Source organism: Lynx canadensis, chromosome C1 (genome assembly GCF_007474595.2).
Source record: "Lynx canadensis isolate LIC74 chromosome C1, mLynCan4.pri.v2, whole genome shotgun sequence".
NCBI classification, from domain to species: domain Eukaryota; kingdom Metazoa; phylum Chordata; class Mammalia; order Carnivora; family Felidae; genus Lynx; species Lynx canadensis.
The window spans coordinates 83017274-83037024 of NC_044310.1; the positions used below are offsets into that span (position 1 = coordinate 83017274).

A 19751-nucleotide genomic window follows, 5' to 3' on the forward strand; every position below is an offset into this window, starting at 1 on the left:
TAGTCCCAAGACTGAGATATTTCTTCATTTTCTTCATTTATTTTAGGATTTCTAGTTTTTCCAAGACACATGTTTTTTATTTAGTTTTATTTTTAATTATTTAATTAATTTAAGTAAGCTCTATACCCAATATGGGGCTTCAACTCATGACCTCAAGATCAAGATTCTCATGCCAGCCAGGTGCTCCCCCAAGACTGGGAAAAATGCAGAAAAAGGAAAACCCTAGGAACTAACCACTATTTCATTCTTTAGGTTCCATTTCTCTAGCTACTTGGTCTTCTCTCTACCTTTCAAAGTCTTATGTTTGTTTATATACATATAAGGCTTTTGAATTTAGAGGAGTGATTATAAAACACAAATATGAAAATTTGTAAAGTAAAAAATAAATCAGGGGCGCCTGGGTGGCTCAGTCAGTTGAGTATCTGACTCTTGGTTTTGGCTTAGGTCATGAACTCAGGGTCATGGAATGGAGCACCATGTTGAACTCCACACTGAGCATGGAGTCTGCTTAAGATTCTCTCTCTCTCCTTCTGTCCCTCTCCCCCCTCACTCTCTCTCTCTAAAATTAAAAAAAGAAAAGAAAAGAAAAGAAGAAAAGAAAAAAAGAAAAGAATCTTTTGGTTATACTTTTAATCAATTCTTCATGCAAACACATAAGAACAATAATGAAAAGGAAAGGAGCCACATTCTTTAACTGCACTGAGAGTAACTTTCAAACCTTCGCTCCATATTTCCACTTTGGGAATGAATTTCACTGTGTTTTGTTAATATAGGTGTGTCAAATAGAATTTTCAAAATGGTATACATCCAGAGCAATAAATCTGATCTTATAGATTAAGATTATTTTAACATGAATTTAAAGCTTTCATTTTTCTACTAATACTTGATTATATAAAACTTGAAATATACAAAAGTGCAAAGAAAACAAAGGTAATCACTATTAACATTCCATTATATTTTCTTTTTTTCTTTGTGAATATATGTCTAGGTGAATATGTGTGTATAAGTGCACACAATCATTCTTAAATATAATGTTTCATGCCTTTTCCTTATAATATATATTGTAAGTATTTTTCCAGATAATTATTTTAAAAATAATTTCCATGATTGCACAACTTACTGCTGAATGGATCTGCCCTGATTTATTTAACCACAACTCAATGCTTGGAATTCAGTGGGTTTTCCCCACATTTTTCTCTACCAAATAAATAATGTTGGGAAAAGCTTCTTTCTACTTAATTCTTTATCTACATTCCTAATTCTTTGTTTAGGATAGTTTACTACAAGATAAATTATTGGATGTAAGTGTTTGATAATTTAAAGATATTGTTATGGACTGAACTATATCCCCCACAAATTTATATGCTAGAGTCCTAACCCCTAGTACCTGAGAATGTAATTGTATTTGGAGACAGTCTTTACAGAGATGACTGAATTAAAATGAGGTCATTAAGAGGGGGCCCTAATCTAGTATTAGTGTCATTATAAGAGGAAATTTGGCTACAGGCACACACAGAGGGAAGACTATAACAAAGACACAAGGGAAAACCAAGAGAGAGGACTCAGAAGAAAACAACCCTGCTGACACCTTGATCTCAGATTCCTAGCCTCCACAACATTGAGAATTTCTGTTCTTTAGGCCACCCAGTCAATGGTACTTGGTTATGGCAGCCCTAGCAAACTAAGACAGGTGTTAATGAATATTGCCAAAAATACTGTCAAATTGCTTCTCTCAGAATTTGTGCCAATACATTTAATGGAGAAGACCCACCTCACTGCATCTTTACCAATTATTAAAAAATCTGATAAAATGAGACACTCAATTTACAGGATAACATTTTGGAATAAAATGCTAATTTCATAAAATAGTCATAAAATGATAAGAAAGCCTCTCTTTCTAAATAGAACTCTGACCATAAATAGTTTAATAATATATAAATGAGACCTTAGAGAAGTCATTTAACTTATCAGGGTCAAAGTTCTCATACCTTTAAAATGATTTATACTTGATAATCTTTAAGGGCTTTCTACATCTGAAATTTACATGACTCTTTTTTCAGTGCCCTGCAATTATTCACACTGTAATATAAGATCTTAGAGTCAGTCTATCCTTTGATATAATTTAGACCACACTAGTCTTCTTCCAGAGACCTCATGATATTAGAAAGCAAATTCACCAAACTGGTACAAGGAAAACTGAACTCCAACCCAGCTTTGCTATTAAGTGGCTACATAATCATCTCAAGTCACATCATTTCTTTGTATTTCTATTTCTTCTTTTCATTCAAAAACCTTTCCTGGATGTCCAATGACAAAAATTTTTGAATCAGATGAATACATACACAATGAGCACATACCCTCAATTTCCATCATCAAAGAGTTCATATGTAAGGAAGAAAGAAGTACATAAACTAAAATCGTTATATTAGACAGTATAAGCAAAGCACCAAAGAAGCCAATGTTAAATAAGCTAATACAAATAATTGTTTCAATAAATGATTTGAGAAAACTCATTTGGGGGAAACTAATTTTGGGAAATTGGGTAAAAAGGAAATTGATTTCCAATTTTAAAAAGGTATGCCCCCTAAAGTCGTATTTTAAATATTGCCTTCGAGTTTGTACTTAATCCCCATTTATGGCCTCAAAGTGCCAGCCCTGTGATAACCTCATAGAATTGGTTAAATAACATTTCAGCAATCAGTAATCTCAGACATTTTTCTCCTGTACCTCACTTGGAAATATTAAATGTTTATAGTATTCCCCAAATGTTGCTCATATGTTCCCCAAAACTCATACAATAGCTTGTATATGCCAGTGTACTCTTCTTCAGCTAAATTATATCTGTAATATGGAAACTCTTCTGTATCATTTTATTGTTATACAAAACAATTTTCAAGGATTTTAATTTAATTTTTTTCATCATAATAATCGTACTCTTAAATCCCCAACACCTATTTCACCCATTCCCCTTACCCACTTCCTCTGTGGTAACCATCAGTTTGTTCTCTATAGTTAAGAATCTGTTTCTTAATGTGCTTTTTTCTTCTTTTGATTATTTGTTTTTTCTTAAATTCCACATATGAGTGAAATCACATGGCCTTTGTCTTTCTCTGACTTATTTGCTTAGCATTATACTCTCTATATTCCATTGTGTATACATATATATATATATATATATATATATATATATATACCACACACACTACATCATCTTTATCCACTCCTATCAGTGGACACGTGGGGAGGGGGGCTTCCATAGTTTGACTATTGTAAATAATACAGCAACAAACATAGGGGTGCATGTGTCTTTTCAAATTAGTGTTTTTGTATTCTTTGGGTAAATACCCAGTAGTGGAATTACTGGATCATATAGTAATTTTATTTTTAATTTTTTGAGGAACCTCCATACTATTTTCCACAGTGGCTGCACCAGTTTGCATTCCACCAATAGTGTAAGAGAGTTCCTTTTTCTCCACGGCCTCACCAACACTTATTGTTCCTTGTGTTTTTGATTTTACAAAAGAATTTTAAGAGAAGGTTTACGGATTTTTAAGACAATAAATTTTGGTACCACACTAAACATATAATTTTTTAGTGGTTTCAATAGATTTTCAAGCAGTAAAATTAAAAACATCTTTGAGATTATTCAAATAAAAAATATCTAAAGTATGAAAAAAATTACAGCTGTATTTTACACATATTTAATTGTATTTCTAAGTATATGTAAAATCTTGTTTTACAATGTATAGGATGAGATTATTTTCCATGTGAAACAATCTATCAGTGGTACTTACAGAGCAGTTTTTATCAGTATTTCTTTTCCAATGTTTCTTGTCTACTTTCTTGGCTGAAGTGGAACGCAGCGCTGCATGAGTTTGTGTTCGAGGATTTAGAGCCAGGATACTCTGAAGACAGTATAAACAACATATAAACATCTATGTTGGCATATAAAAAAAATCAAAATTTTATTTTAAGATTACTCACCACTCACTCCAAAGACTTATACTGAACATGTTGTTTTCTCCTTCTACTGTTGTAATTCCACCATAAGCTTATCTAAAGTAATCATTTGCTAGGTGATATACTCACTGATTTTATAAGAATACTTATTGATCATAATATGAAAGATTTAAAAATCACATAAACCATACTGAAGACTCTTTAAGATAAATTTTATACATAGTATTTTTAGATGAGAATGAAATCATAAAAGATGCAGATTTTATTTGAGCGTGTAATAACAACACTCCCCATTTTAAGTTTTTAGAATTAACAAATTGTTTTCACATGCATTACCTAATTTAATTTAATAATAGCTACTATTATTTCAAAATTTTGGATAAGCAAATACATTCAAGGTGCTTAAGTAACCTATTTGAGATCTCACAATTAATATGCTAAAGGGACTGAATTAGAACTCAGTTCTTCTCTGTATTAAGCTTATATTCAAATTTACCCAAAAAAAGACTATATTTTACTATGACTTCGTGACGTACAAAAGCAGAAGAGAAAACCTTTTTAACTATGTATGCAAATAAATTAAATGTCACCTGAAAAACTCAATAAAGAATTAATTTCAAAGTACTGTCTTAAGAGAGTATTTAAAAGAAAACCACCAGAGGTCTTCCAAAATGATAGCATGAAGACTTCTTTAGATAAATTCCCCAACAAAATGTAACTGATAAAATTGGTAAAAATAAGAATCCTTCAAAGTCTCCAGAAATCATCCTAAAGTCAAATAGCAAATGAAGAAACATTTGCTCAAGAAAAATCTACTAAGAATTGGTAAAAACAGTGAAGGTCTATGGCATTTGAAGAATGGCCTGCCCACCCCTCCACCATGCCACAGCTCAGTAAACAGAAATTCTACCTCAGGTGAGTGCAACCAAGAACACAAAGGTCCATCTGCCCCCAGCTTCCAGTTGAGTGTATGGTATTTCCCAGAGAAGGGCAGACTATTAGCATTTCTCATTCCCCCATCCCCCCCTCCAACCCACTATGCAGCAACTAAACTCCAGAGAGTGCAGCTGAGAAGGCAGGAGCTCCCTTGCTTCACCTAGTCCCCACTCATAGAGCAGAGGTTCTACCGCACATGCAGCAAACATGCCAATTACATGGAGGACTAATCACCCTCACCTTAATTTATTCAAGGTTTGGAGTTAATATACCAGGAGAAGCAAACTGAGATCAGAAGGTACTGCCTACACCAGTGTTCTGCTCATAACACAGGAGTGTCATTCTGGGAAAAGCAAGCCACTAAACCACCCCTAGCTCTGTAGCTGTGGCTCAGGGATTTTTTTTTGCAGGGGAAGAGGCAAGTCATAAGAACAGGCAGCTCCCCCTAAAACAACTGACTTTATTAGAATTAGTACGTGGGGAAGTTCAAGCCTACGGCTATTCTCAAAAACAGTAAATAGTTTGATGGCAAACAATTAAGAGGAGGGTGATAGCTTCATGAGAGCAATAAACTAAATCATAAGGCAGACAGTTTACCAGAGAGAACCAGGGAAAGAAATAGCTAAGAACAACTCCCCTAGGATCACAAGAAACCTCAAAGACTCACTTCAAAAACTATTCCTGCAAGGCACCCAAATTTAATTGACTCATACTGTGCAGTAATTTATATTCCAGGACATTGTCAAAAATAATAGAGCAATCAGACAGCAATCAGTAGAAACCAAGAGCTGGGTGTAATACCAATAGAGGTGGGCAGTTTTAAAAAAAATAGGGGAAAAGGCAAATAAAGCCCTAATAAAACCATTAGCATCCCAGAGTTATTGTGCATACGCCCAAGACTTCACTTTATGCAAATACAATCAGAGGTTCACATCCATTAGCATCCCAGAATTATTGTGCATATGCCCAAGACTTCACTTTATGCAAATACAATCAGAGGTTCACATCTTGGGAGAAATAGAGTTCCCTAAAATAGTGCATCAAGTCACTAAACAAATAAGCAAACATCAATAAGCCCCATTTTAGGGGAGAAAGGCTACTATCCAGAATTGCTACAATATTTTATTTAAAATGTTCAATTTTTAATAAATAAAAAAAGTTATAAGACGTTCAAAAAACAGGATTGTGTGACCCACACAAGAAAAAAAGTAAACAGAATCTGCCTTCCAAAGGGCACAGGTATCAGATTCAACACAAAGACAAAGCTTTATCTGTGGTATACTCTACCCAAGAACAGCAGAATCCACACTCTTCTCAGATGTACCCAAAACATTCTCTAGGACAGATCATATGCTAAACCATAAAAGAAGCCTCAATAAATTTTAAAATCATATGAAGTAGTTCTCCAAGCATAATGGAATTTTGTCAATAACAGAAAAAATTGGGGAAATTCACAAACAACATAGATGAACATAAATATTATGCTGAAAGAAGCCAGTTACAAAATATCACATATCATATGATTTCATTTATATATAATGTCCAGAATAGGCAAATATATAGAGACAGAAAGTAGGCTGCGCTTACCAGGGGTTGGAGGATTAAGGGGAAATGGAATGACTGCAAAAGGGTACATGGTTTCTTTCTGGGCTGATGAAATTGGCAGTGGTGACAGAAACACAACTATCAATACACTAACAGCTTTTGAATTCTATACTTTGTATGAGTGAATTCTGTGGTATGTGAGTTATACCTCAGTAAAGCTGCTATCGAGTAAGTAAATAAATAATCACCAAATACTACATTCAGGTTTCACTGTGTGCTGTATTCACTCTATTAAACATCCCTGGGACTTACTTTATTAGCCCAATATAAGTGAAAATTATTTTTAGTAATTCCTATACATGATGAACATGAGATTTCTTCAAAATTTACGAATTTAGATGTCTCTGTCTTCTGGATAACAAACACCAAATAGAGCTATGAGTTTTAAATGGTTTATTCCTTATGATGATATAATGCCAAAATAACATATTAATAAGAGCCAACATTTAAAAATATAACCTCATTTTTATACAAAAAAAGTTGAAAATACTTTCCTATTATACAATAAATGTGGTTTTTTGTGTAGTTATTCAAGCTTGAACCATTACTAATCTCATACATTAATTCAAACTGATAAATAAGAAGATGACATTTTTTAAAGGTAGTTATTGTGACCAACATTTAAAGAAAAAAAAAACACTGGGTAACAGGCAAGACGGGTCCATTTATTTTAGTTTTTATTTCACAATCCATATTGTGATAAATGATTATGTTTATCTATGTCAGCATAGTAATGTAATTTTTAAGAATAAACATTCTGAATGCAATTTATTGGCTGCTTATCACAGTAACTTTTCTTTTATATAGCATGAGTAGAAAGTATAACATAACATGACATATTGGGTTAACCTTTTACAGAAAGGCAGTGAGCTGAATTCAATGGATCTTGGGTAAAAATAAATTGGATTGTGGAGAATGGTTACCAAGAATTTGACTTAATGTCCCAAATGAAAAGTGATACAACATAAAAATTCAAAATATAAGTGGTTGAAGGCTGTTAAAAACAATTTTCCAAAGCAAAGACATTTTAAAAGTAAAAGTCAATATCATCAACAACTGAATAACTGGCAGAATAATCCAGGGGAGTTCTAAATTGCATTCATCCTAAGAAATGATCAAAAACAGATCCTAACAAGGTCACAAGGCTCCCTCTCCCATAAATTCAGAATTTTAAGAGGCCTACTATGCCTTTCAGATATGGGGTATGTTACTTATAAAGGGGATTTTCTCCCACACAAAGGATCTGACCTTTGGTTTTTCCAATCATTTTTAGTAACACAATAAAACTGTACTAGTGATTCTAAAGGCAAAAAACAAAACAAGACAAAAACAAAAAACAAACTAAAAAAAAAAAAAAACAGAATTTAAGAAAATTTCACTATACTATTTCATTTAGTTTAAGAAATGAAAGAATATGATCCAAAGACAGATTTACATGTGAGATCAAAGCAGGGTTATGTGTTGTCACTGTGCTGTCTATCAACACTATGCTGGGAAGCATTGCATACAAACTAGAATTACGCATCTGAAGAGACTTTTCTTTACTCCTATAGAGGGCACAAAGAGGAGCCCAGATGGACTACAGTCACAGGCCCTCACTTCACAAATAAAAGTATTAAGTCTTAGCTTAAAAATACTAAAACAGCAGTATTATTTGAGCTTGAATTACAACTGTAAGAAGCCACTTGGACAACACGTCCTCTTTCTAAAAATGTGGCTTTGTTTTATATCACAGTATCAGTTATCTAAACATAATGCATCATTAAGCTTCCCTCACACTTTGCATTTTAAATTATAAACAAATGTTTCCTCTTCAATCCTGGTCATTACTATAATTCTGAGCCATTAACATGTTACACACATACTGACATTTCAGATTTATAGGCTGAACTTGGTAAATTAGATTTTATCTTATTTAAACTATGCTTAAATTTTGTCTTTGATGGCTTTTCCTGAGTCTTCCATAAGTTGTCTCCTACTGCCCATTGCATCAGATAAAAATAAAAAATAAATATAAATAAAAGTAAAAAATCATGCTTTTCTCTTTTTCATAACTGGCATAAATATCTTCATTTCAATAAAACATTGTATTGTGCTTCCTTTTTTTCCCCAGTAAATATTCTCAACTAACAGGAAAACAGAATTATCTATTGATTAATGCTTTTGTTGAGCATTTGTTGCTTCATCTAGACAACAATCTAACAAATGTTGCTCAATGAAGATCTGAACTTTTCATTACTTACTTGCTTACCAGTCTCTTGCTTATAAGCCCCAATCTCAACCAATTATCTCACCCTTTCCAATGTCCATAATTAGTCATGGTGTAGGGTGAGTTTAAGTAAGTATCTTTAGGAATTTACAAAGGTGTCCTTGGTTCTTGGATAAGCTCAAAACTGCTATGATCAGTCTCATCCTGGGTTGGGAGCAGAAGAGGAGTGAATGCAGCTTCATTCTGCATCCTGTTCCCACACTCAAGATTACTCTGAAGTCTTCTGAAAACCTCGGAAATTCATGCTAAGCAGGCCTAGTAAAGGACTCTCATATTTTAATTATTATTATTATTATTATTTTAATGCACTCTGTTCTTTGGCCAACCTTGACATTTCTTTTAGGTTGGAGTATCTTTCCAAGTAACTTTTTTTGTTGTTCATTTTACTAGCTCTACACAAAGGCCAATTTTCCTTTTATATACAATGTCTAAGTCACTGCAGTTAATAATCAATGAAGAAAGGAGTCTATGACAGTCCTAAAACTTACAACTTTCATTCCATTAAGTATTCGCTAAGCAATATGCATAGTGTTTGAGGTTAAATTTGGGCTTAGGCCTTAGTTCTACTATTTTTGCTGGTTATTTAACTCTCAATCCCTCTACTTCTTCAACAATAAAATGGTGATTAGCAATGTACCTTCTTCACAGGGTTGTTTTGAGAGTCAAATAAGACGATACATAAAACAGTCTAGAAGGTGCATGCTGTGAGTGTTTACTACCTGTCGTCAGTATATGACAGAACTAGATTTTAGGCTCCATTCAACCAATGTATATGCATGTTCTTGTACTGCCAATTTTGAATATATAAGAGGGAATCATTTTTTTAAGTACAGGAATATAGAAAAAGATGAAGGCAACAGGTGAAAAGGTAACTATAATGAGTAAGAAAAAAATAAGAGCTGTATCCAGGTGAAACCAAATCATTGGTCCTGAACTTATCTGTTCCCTAAGCTCACAATTTCAAAGACAGACTGCCTGAAAATGCAATATGCTCTTCACAAATTAAAATGGCAGCATGGAAGGGTCATGAAATTCAAATACAGATGTTTTAAATCCATTACATATAAACAGAAATGCAGATATCATTCTATAATACACACAACAGTATATAACTCATGGACCTTTGTCCCAATATGTTTATAGGTGAATTCCCATTACATTTCCTTCCAGAGAAAGGTTGAACCAAAAGTGATAAATTTATAAAACATCAAAAAAACTATCATCAACTAGAAATGAATGAACCTTTTCAGAGAATTAGTCAGCAGTTGCCTGGGGAAAAGTTGATCATTTATACTGAAGCAAATAGTTAACTCAAATAAATAGTTTATGCATCTTAAAACATCCCATTCATCATGTCACTCTTGCTCAACAAGGAAAGTCAGCCACATGAAGTTCTTGTCTGACTTTGCAAGGCCCAGGTGACTCTCCTTTACTTATACACACCACACACGAGCACCTCAGTGTTCTCTAAATGGAAATGTCTTTTTACTGTCTTTCAGAAAAGACTGAGAACTCAAACACAGAACCATTACTTACACATCTGATATAATCTCACAATTCCTAATATAAAACAGAACATACCAAAGGTGGTGACTAATTCTGACACAGACATTGTATTCTACAAGTCAGCTTGGGCTGCTGTAAAACAATCTCATAGACTGAGTAGCTTGAACAACAGATATTTCTTTTTCACATTCTAGTGACTGGGAGTTCCAAGAAAATGCTGACCTATTCTGTTACTAGTGAAAGACCACTTCCTGGCTCACAGAGAGCCACCTATCTCTTTGTCTTCATAGGACATAGAGAAACAGAGATCTCTCTTGGGTCTCTGCTTACAAATGTACTAATCCCATTATGAGGGCCCCACCCTCATGACCCCATCTAACCTAATTACATCCTAAAGGCCCTATCTCCAAATAATTCAACTGAAAGTTAGGGCTTCAACACATAAAATTTAAGGGGGACACAAACATTTAGTCCAAATTGTCATGGAAAAATTCTACTGTCTGTGGAACTGTGCAAATGTTGTAAATACTGGGCATTAACTTAAAAATAGCTTTATGTTAAGATTGCAAATGGTACCACATTGAGTTTCCATTTTTATTTAGTCAAGAAGAAACCTTGGGAGTGGGCGGTTGATAGGCAAAATGGATGAAGGAGAGTGGGAGGCACAGGCTCCCAGTTATGAAGTAATTAGGTCACCGGGATGAAAGGTACAGCATAGGGAATAGAGTCAATGGTATTGTAATAGTGTTGTATGGTGACAGACGATGTGCTCACTTATGGTGAGCATAGCATAACATATAGACTTGTGGAATCACTGTTGTACACTTGAAACTAATGTAACATTATATGTCAACTATACTTCAATTAAAAAATGGAAGAAACTTCAGAATAAACAAAAGCAGAATATTATGGCTTGCTTAAATTTTAAAGATAAAATAAAAACAATATTAACAAAGAATTAACAATAGCCATAGGAATATCAAAGCATTAATAATATATATACTAATTTATATACTCCATATATTTTCATTATAAAACAAAATAAGGTATCATATGCAAACACCTTGTGATATCAAACATATTTTGAAAATCAGAACCTACATGATCTCACTGTTCACAAGTTCAAGCACTACACCAGGCTCTGTGCTGACAGCTCAGAGCCTGGAGCCCGCTTCAGATTCGTGTCTCCCTCCCTCTCTGCCCCTCCCCCACTCATACTCATACTCTGTCTCTGTCTCTCTCTCAAAACAAACATCTAAAAAATTTTTTTTTAAATCAGAACCTATACTACAGTGATTTTTTTAAAAATTTCACTACTTTATTCATAAACTGTTTACTTAATATAATGTTACAAAATATCCATCCACTACATATTTAAATAAAAGCCAATACAGTATTTCGAAAAGACATAACTATGAAAATCCATGCTAAAATATCATTTTGTGCTGGCAAGAGCTGAATATATATATGAATCTACATATATAAATCCAAGAAAATATTAAGAAGGGACAAAATTGATAAGGATTATTACATTACCATAAAAGAAAAAAATTCACCAGTTCACTGGGTACTTATGAAAATTCATATTTTAGAATTTATGCTTTTCATTCAAGAATAATTATTTATCCCCAAACTTGCTTTACAGAAAATGGTCTCAAGGTAAAATAAGCTTTAGAGAGTCTTTTTAATTAATATGAAAACTACTATGACTTACCTTTAATCTACTAACATTTATGGATAAGATACACTTGCTTTCAAAAGAGCTGTGTTTACAAGACCAAGGGTCATTTTAGTTCAAGAGATGTTAAGTGTATACCTGCATGCCAAAGATAAGCAATACTGGCCAGCAAACAGAAAAGCTGGAAAACAAATTTAAGAAGAAAGCAGGAAATAGAGTCTTGGCTAACTGAGTTTTGATTTTTTTTAATTAACTAAATTGAATAAGTACCATGATTTTCATGTTCACAAAAAAGTAATAAATCAAAGATTGACTAGTTGCCCTTCATCCACGTGAATAAGAGCAAAAAGAAAACATATATGGACTACCAAGTGACTTATATCAAAAATTAGAACTAAAATGATTTTTTAAATGATCTATGAATTTTTTGGATTTCTTAGAATGAAGGATCATCATAAGATACATTTTCTTTTGAGAAGGGTAAGAGTGGAACAGAGTGTATGGAGAGTTAGGAAGTTGAAATATAACCAAGAAAATGAAACATGTGAAAACACTTATTATTATGCTAAAGGTCTTGGTTTAATTCTTAATTCTCCATTATTTTACAGAGTATTCAATACTATGTTAATTCACTTTTCTATCCAGAAACTCATCTGCTTTAGTCCCTGACATCATGGTATGAATACCATTCTTTCTATTCACTACTTTTACTTTTGTAACTTCCATTTCCCCTCCTGACAACAATTAAGGGTTCTTGAACCTCTACTAAATGCCTTCCACTAATGATTACTTTTCTAGAGCTGAATTTTATATCTATATTCCAAACCCTGAGATCTCTGCCTTGATCTACAGTCATCCACTTCACTGGATGCCAAATAGTCCACTTGTATGTTCTATCATTATCTCAATTCCTTAATACCACAAATAATGCATTGTCTACCCCCTCAACTTTTCAACTCCATTTGACTCCTGCCAATACCACCACTTCTCTAGTAAAATAGTCTTCATACTGTGTCAGTCAATAACAACTACTTCTTTTGTTCCTTAAACCCACATAATGCCAATCAGTGTTAATCACATCTGGGCTGCCTTTGTATTTCCTATTTCTCCAACCTACTGCAGATCCTTACTGCAGAATGCTTGGATTGTAATAGAATAGTACTCTCCTTATTGAACTATTCACCTCAAGTCTGTGCTTTCTTCTCTTTCCTATATGACAGTCCCCATATACACATATAAATGCATGTGTGCATGTGCACACACACACAAAGTTTAAATGGCTCCCCATTACATACATAATACAAATAAAAACTATCCCCTTACTATACAGCCTCATGCCCACCTATTACTTGAACATACCTTCACCTCACCTATGCATTGTTTATTGAGTGTATGTACATCCATACCTCTGCTGGCATCACTCTCTAGATGTAGGATACACCCACTTTATGTTAGTTTAAGTGATAACTTTTAAGTTATAACTATGAAATATTTCCTCCAAAATTAAAGAAGCACTGTCCCTTTCTCCATTTAGATTGTATCCACAAACTTGTAGAGAACTAATGTCATTCATTTGCTACACATGATATATTAAATAATCGTTCATAATATATATATATGCATATATGCCCTCTCCCATCAAACTGGCTACTAAACCCTCAAAAGCAAGGATATATTTATATATCCCCCTGTCCTCAAAGCCAAGCATACTTCATCAGTGAAAATTTGCCAATAAAAACACCGTTAATGGAAAATTTTTCTTAGCAGAACAATAACACCAAAAAGCAGCAAGAAACTTCCACTGGAGATAAAATGACTTTAATGCTGCCAAACCAAACAGAATTCTGTTTTCTTCTTAGTGTTCACTCTATTGCAGAGGACAAAGAGAACACCATTCAGTACTTGTCAGCAGTTATACAAATTTTAAGCCATATAATCATTAACTTCTCCAAAATGGGAAGTCAGTGTTTTCCTCACTTTCACTGAAGGGTTTAATCATGCAACTCACTTGCTGAAGCAGCAGTGAAACACTTTGGACTGAACCTTGAAATCTGTGGTAATATAAAGTCAGCAACAAGTTCTGACAAGAAAACAAATGAATTACTTGTTTTCTGCTCTTCAAATGTTCTGAGGACAAAATTTTGGATTTTATTATATAACACAGACACTTCCAGCATGTGAAAGACATGGTCCCTACAACAAAGAAGCTGCAGACCACTGGAGACAGCAGACACGCCAAAATAAAAATAAAGTGGTTTGAGTACGTTCGTAGAGTGCTGCAAGGTGCTCAACCCAGAAGGTGAGTCTAGGAAAGGCTATTTGGAGGACTTATGTTTTTAAAAATTTATATGTAGTGGGGCACCCTGGTAGCTCAGCAGTTAAGCATCTGACTCTTGATTTCGGCCCAGGTTATGATCTCACAGTCATGAGACAGAGCCCTGTATTGGGCTCCATCTGAGCATGGACGTTGCTTGGGATTCTCTCTCTCCCTCTTCCTCTGTCTCCCCCCCTCAAAAAGTGTATCTAGTACTCTTTAAAATAAAAGGAGATCCTTGAAGCAATCTCCATTAAGAGAAAGTATGATTTTTTTTGCAACAATAAAAAGCCAGAAATACCTAGCAGAAAGAGAAAAGTTAATTCCAGTCTGTCTACAGTCAAGTACCTATACCTACAGTGTCTGTATATAGCTTGACATACACCTACCAAAAATCATGTTTGAAAGGAAATTATGAAACTTACATGGTCTGTTTAGTGGTTAAATGTCTGACATGGATTTTAATGATATGTAAAAAACGTTTTCTATATGCAAAGTTTTAAAAGAAGAGAACTGAATCTATATCTGAAATAAAAACGTTCTATTAGACACAATTTTGCATATTAAATATATTTTAAATAGTATAAAATTCATGTACATAATTACTATTTAAGCCACTTTGTTCTCTAAATTAACAAGTGATATCTTATATTCTTAATTAATGGCCCCTTGAGTGCCTACAGAGAATGGTCTCCATTTAAAAAGCAGTATTAGGTACTGGAAAATTCAGTATGAAGTCAGATCAAGATACTGTATTTCAATTCTTTAACAAAAATGACCTAGGAGCATTCCAACTTATAGGCATTAATATCTCACTTTAAATAATTTAAATTTAAACCTAAAGCAAAATATAAAGAAATGATGCCTCTTGTACTAATCTTCATTTATAATTAAATACTACTTGACCTAAACTGGTTTCCTTCCAAGGATAAATAAAATTAACTCTTTGCATCTACTTTGGGGCTTCTGGATAGTTAGTATATTTGAATTGGAATGGACTGTAAATATTAACATTTGACTGCCTATCCTAATTCAGAAATCCAATTCCAAACACTCATTGAAATGTATCACTCAAATTTATCAAAGAAATACAACAAAGTTTTAGTCTCTTTAGTATATAAGGCTTACATAATTAATAAGAAAACAAAAAAATGCTAATAAATAAGAAAAGGCAAAAACACTTCACAGAGGAATGCATGCATATTTCTAATCTAAGAGGAACAAAGAGAGAAACGTTCAGCCACCCATTGTGTCTTCCTTGCAAGTAAGTCTCTGTTTCTGTCACCACTGGAAATGCTCTTGCCAAGTCTCTGATGATGATCACACTGCCCAGTACTTCTCTTTGTGCTTATGTCCTTACACATTTTATTTTTTTTCATGTTTACTGCCTTTTTCAATTTTTATACCTTTATTGAGATATAATTCCCACACAATTTACCCATTTAAAGTGTTCAATTCGATGGCTTTTAGTATATTCAGAGTTGTGCCACAGTCATCATTATAAATTTTCATCAATGCCCCCACAAAATTCATAGCCATTAGCAGTCACTTTCCACCTTCCCCAAACTCCCAGCTTCAAGGAAACCATTAACCTACTTTTGACACTACAGATCTGTCTATTCCCTTTTTCCAGGTTTACTGAGATATAATTGATAAATAAAAATTATATTTTTAAGATGTACAATGTGGTGTTTTATATACATGTATATCATTAAATAAGTACCACAATCAAGCTAATTAACATAACCAACACTTCACAGCTACTGTGCTTGTTTATTGTTTTTTGTTTCATTTTTGTTGGGAGAACATTATAAATCTATTCAGAGTAAATTTAAGTATACAATAGAGTATTAACCAACTAAAATCACCATGCTGTACATATTAGATCTCCAGAACTTGTTCATACTGTATAAATGAAGGTTTGTACTCTTGACCATCATCTCTCCATTTTCTCCACCCCAACCCCTGTAAATCACCATTCTACTCTCCACTTCCATGAGTTTGACTTTTCTGGATCCAAGGTATAAGTGACATCATGTATTATTTGTCTTTCTATGCCTGGATTATTTCACTTAGTATAATGTCCTCCAGATTCATCCATGTTGTCTCAGATGATAGCATTTCCTTCTTTTTATGGCTAAATATTCCTCTGTGTGTGTGTGTGTGTGTCTTTCTTTATCCATTCATCCACTGATGGAACTTGGATTGTTTCTATATCTTGGCTGTTACAAATAGTGCTGCAATGAATGTGGGTGTGCAGGATCTCTTCAGATGCTGATTTCTATCCTTTAGAAATATACCCAGAACTAGGGTCTCTCAGTCATATGGCAGTTCCATTTTAAATTTTTTGAGGAACATCCATAATCTTTCATAATGACTGTACCAATTTACATTCCCACCAACAGGTGCAAAGTTTCCCTTTTCTCCATGTGTTTGCCATCATTTGTTACCTTGTCTTTTTGATAATAGCCATCCTAATAGGTGTGAGGTGATATCTCAATGTGGTTTGATTTGCATTTCGCTAGTGATTAGAGATGTTGAGCATATATGTCTTCTTTTGAGAAATGTCTATTTGGGTACTTTTCCCACTATTTAATTGGGTGTTTTCTTGCTATGGATTCGCTTATTCCAGACATGACACATAAACAGAATTACACTATGTGGCCTTTCTTATTTCTCCACTTAGCACAATGTTTTCAAGTTTTATCCATGTTTCATTTTACTTTTACATACGTTAAAATTCCACACTATATGTATTTTTTTGTTTAAATAGTCAATTGGCTTCTAATGAGATTTAAAAAAATAAGTAAAAATCATACATTCATCCATGTAGTTACCATTTTTGCAGTTTCGTATTCCTTGATGTAAACTCATATTTCTACCTGGTATCATTTTCCTCCCGTCTGAAGGACATGGCTTCCTTTAACATTTCTTACAGTGCAGGTCTGATGTTGGTAACGTCTTTCAAATTCTGAAAGTCTTTCTTCACCTCTATTTTTGAACACTAATTTCATTGGTATAGAATTCTAGGTTGAGAGTTTTTGCTTTTGTTTTTTCTAGTACATCAAATATGTTACTCTGTTATCTTCTCACTTGCATTGTTTCCAAAAAGGAATTCATTTTTGTCCTTCTGTACCTAGTGTGCCTTTTTCCCCCCCCTGGTTGTTTTGAAGATTAAAAAAAATTGTTTTTAATGTTTATTTATTTTTGAGAGACATAGAGAAACAGAGTGTAAGCGGGGGAGGGGCAGGGAGAGAGGGAGACACAGAATCCAAAGCAGGTTCCAGGCTCTGAGCTGTCGGCACAGAGCCTGATGCTGGGCTCGAACTCACCTAACGTCTAACGTGAGATTATGACCTGAGCCAAAGTCAGAAGCCCAACCTACTGAGCCACCCAGGTGCCCCAAAATATTTTTTACTTCGCCACTGGCTTGGAGCGATTTGATTGCGATGTGCTTTGATGTAGTCTTCTTCATGTTTCTTCTGTTTTGGCTTCATTGGTCTTCTTGGACCTATGGATTTATTTTTCAAACCTGTCTTCTATCTTCCCACCCCTCTACCACTCCTCTCCTTGGGTGATTCCATTTATATGTATATTAGACCACTTGAAGTTGTCCCACAGCTCACGAAAACTCTTTTCTTTTTTCTCTCTGTGTTTCATTTTGGATGGCTACTATTTCTGTGTCTTCAACTTAATTATCTTTTCTCCTATAATATCTAATCCATTTAGAATCTTATCCAGTGTATTTTCAATCTTAGACATTGTAGTTGCCATTTCTAAAAGTTCAGTTTGACTCTTCTACCTTCTGTGTCTCTATTTAACTTTTTAAACATACAGAATACAATCACAATAACTGTTTTAATGTCCCCTGACAATTCTAACATCTGTGTCAATTTTGTCAGTTCTGAATTTGTTTCAGTTCATTGGTTTTTATCCTGATTATGGTTTTATTGTGTACTTCTTTTCAAAGATAGCTGGTAATCTTTAATTGGATGTCAAGTATTGTGGATTTCACTTTCGTGGGTGGGGGATGTTTTTGTAGTCCTAAAAATACTTTTGAATCTTGTCTAATATATTTCATTTCTTTTGTTTTACTGTTTCGGGTAGAAATGTGTGCAGGAAAGGGTTAAGGCAGTAGGCCTGAGTTGCTCAAATTCTGCACATTCCCAAAAGAGGCCTATTTCAGAAGTGGCTCTTGACCCACTCTTAGCAACACTCTGTCTGACAGAAGTGTTGGTATGCCTGAAGCCTTGAACCACGCTATACCAGCTAACTAGAAAGTTTAAGCTAACAGTGTGGTTGATGATGAATATCTGATTTTTCTCTGGTGGTCAAAGCTTGAAGCACTATGCCTACATAACTAACACCAAATAAAAACCCTAGACACTAAGGCTTGGGTCAGCTGTTCTGGCTGGAATACTCCATCCATGGTGTCATACATTGTTGCTGAGAGAACTAAGCATGTCTCATATAATTCCATCGAGAGAGAATACCTGGAAGTTTGTGTCTGATTCCCTCCAGACTTTGACCTGTGCCTTTTCTCTTTGTTGACTTTGACTTTAATCTATCCTTTCACTGTAATAAATTGTAACCATGAATATAAAACCTTCTGAGTTCTTTGAGTACTTCTAGTGAGCCAGTGAGCCTGAGAGTGGTCCTGGGAACCCCAGAAACAAAATGTAAAACAATTCCCTATTAATTCACCTTGAGCAGAAGTGGAAGCAGAGACAGGAGTACTTTATTTTAATGGCCACTCCTTCCCACACAGCTTAACTTTGTAAAAAAGTTAAGTTTGACAAAAACTATAGAAAAGTTCTCAAAATGGCAACAAAGTGATATCTCCACTCACTTTTATATTCAACTAAGGGCCAGCCAGTAAGATATATTTGGACATCTGGGTCTTTGGGGAAGTCTCATTAAAAGGAAGGATCACACTTCTTTTTCCCTTCCTCCCTTCTTTTGGAGCTCTGACTTCCAACTTGAATAATGGGGTACGCTTGAGGATATCAGCACAGAAACACAGAGACCTGTTGAAAAGTGGTGCCTGGGTGGCTCAGTCAGTTAAGTGACCAACTCTTGACTTCAGCTCAGGTCATGACCTCACGGTTTGTGGGATCAAGCCCCATGCCAGGCTCCATGCCAATAGCATAGAGCCTGCTGGCGAATTTCTCTCTCTCCCTCTCTCTGTCCCTCTCCCATTTCTGTGTGCTCTCTTCCTCTCTCAAATAATAAAAATATTATTTTTATATGTCCCTCTCTCAAATAAATAAAAATAAACATTAAAAGAAACCTGTTGACAAGAAAAAGGTGTCACATGCCCTATACTACATCTCTCTAGACTTTACATGAGCGAGAAATAAATTACTGCCTTGTTTAAGCCACTTCCATTACTACTTTCCCTATAATACACCTCATATTCTGGTTCTTACAGTGTCCAAGGTGATTCTAGTAGCCAACTAGGTATGGGAAGCCCTGATAGTCCA

The 19751-nt window shown here is 34.3% G+C and overlaps 1 protein-coding gene across 1 annotated transcript in view; it reads right to left on the reverse strand.

Annotated features, from left to right (window-relative positions):
* Nucleotides 1-19751, reverse strand: part of DPYD (dihydropyrimidine dehydrogenase) — an 863978-nt gene that overhangs the window by 818769 nt on the left and 25458 nt on the right. Inside the window, 1 exon segment of the mRNA XM_030327163.1 lies at nucleotides 3795-3905. Coding sequence (XP_030183023.1) covers nucleotides 3795-3905 — 111 coding nt within the window.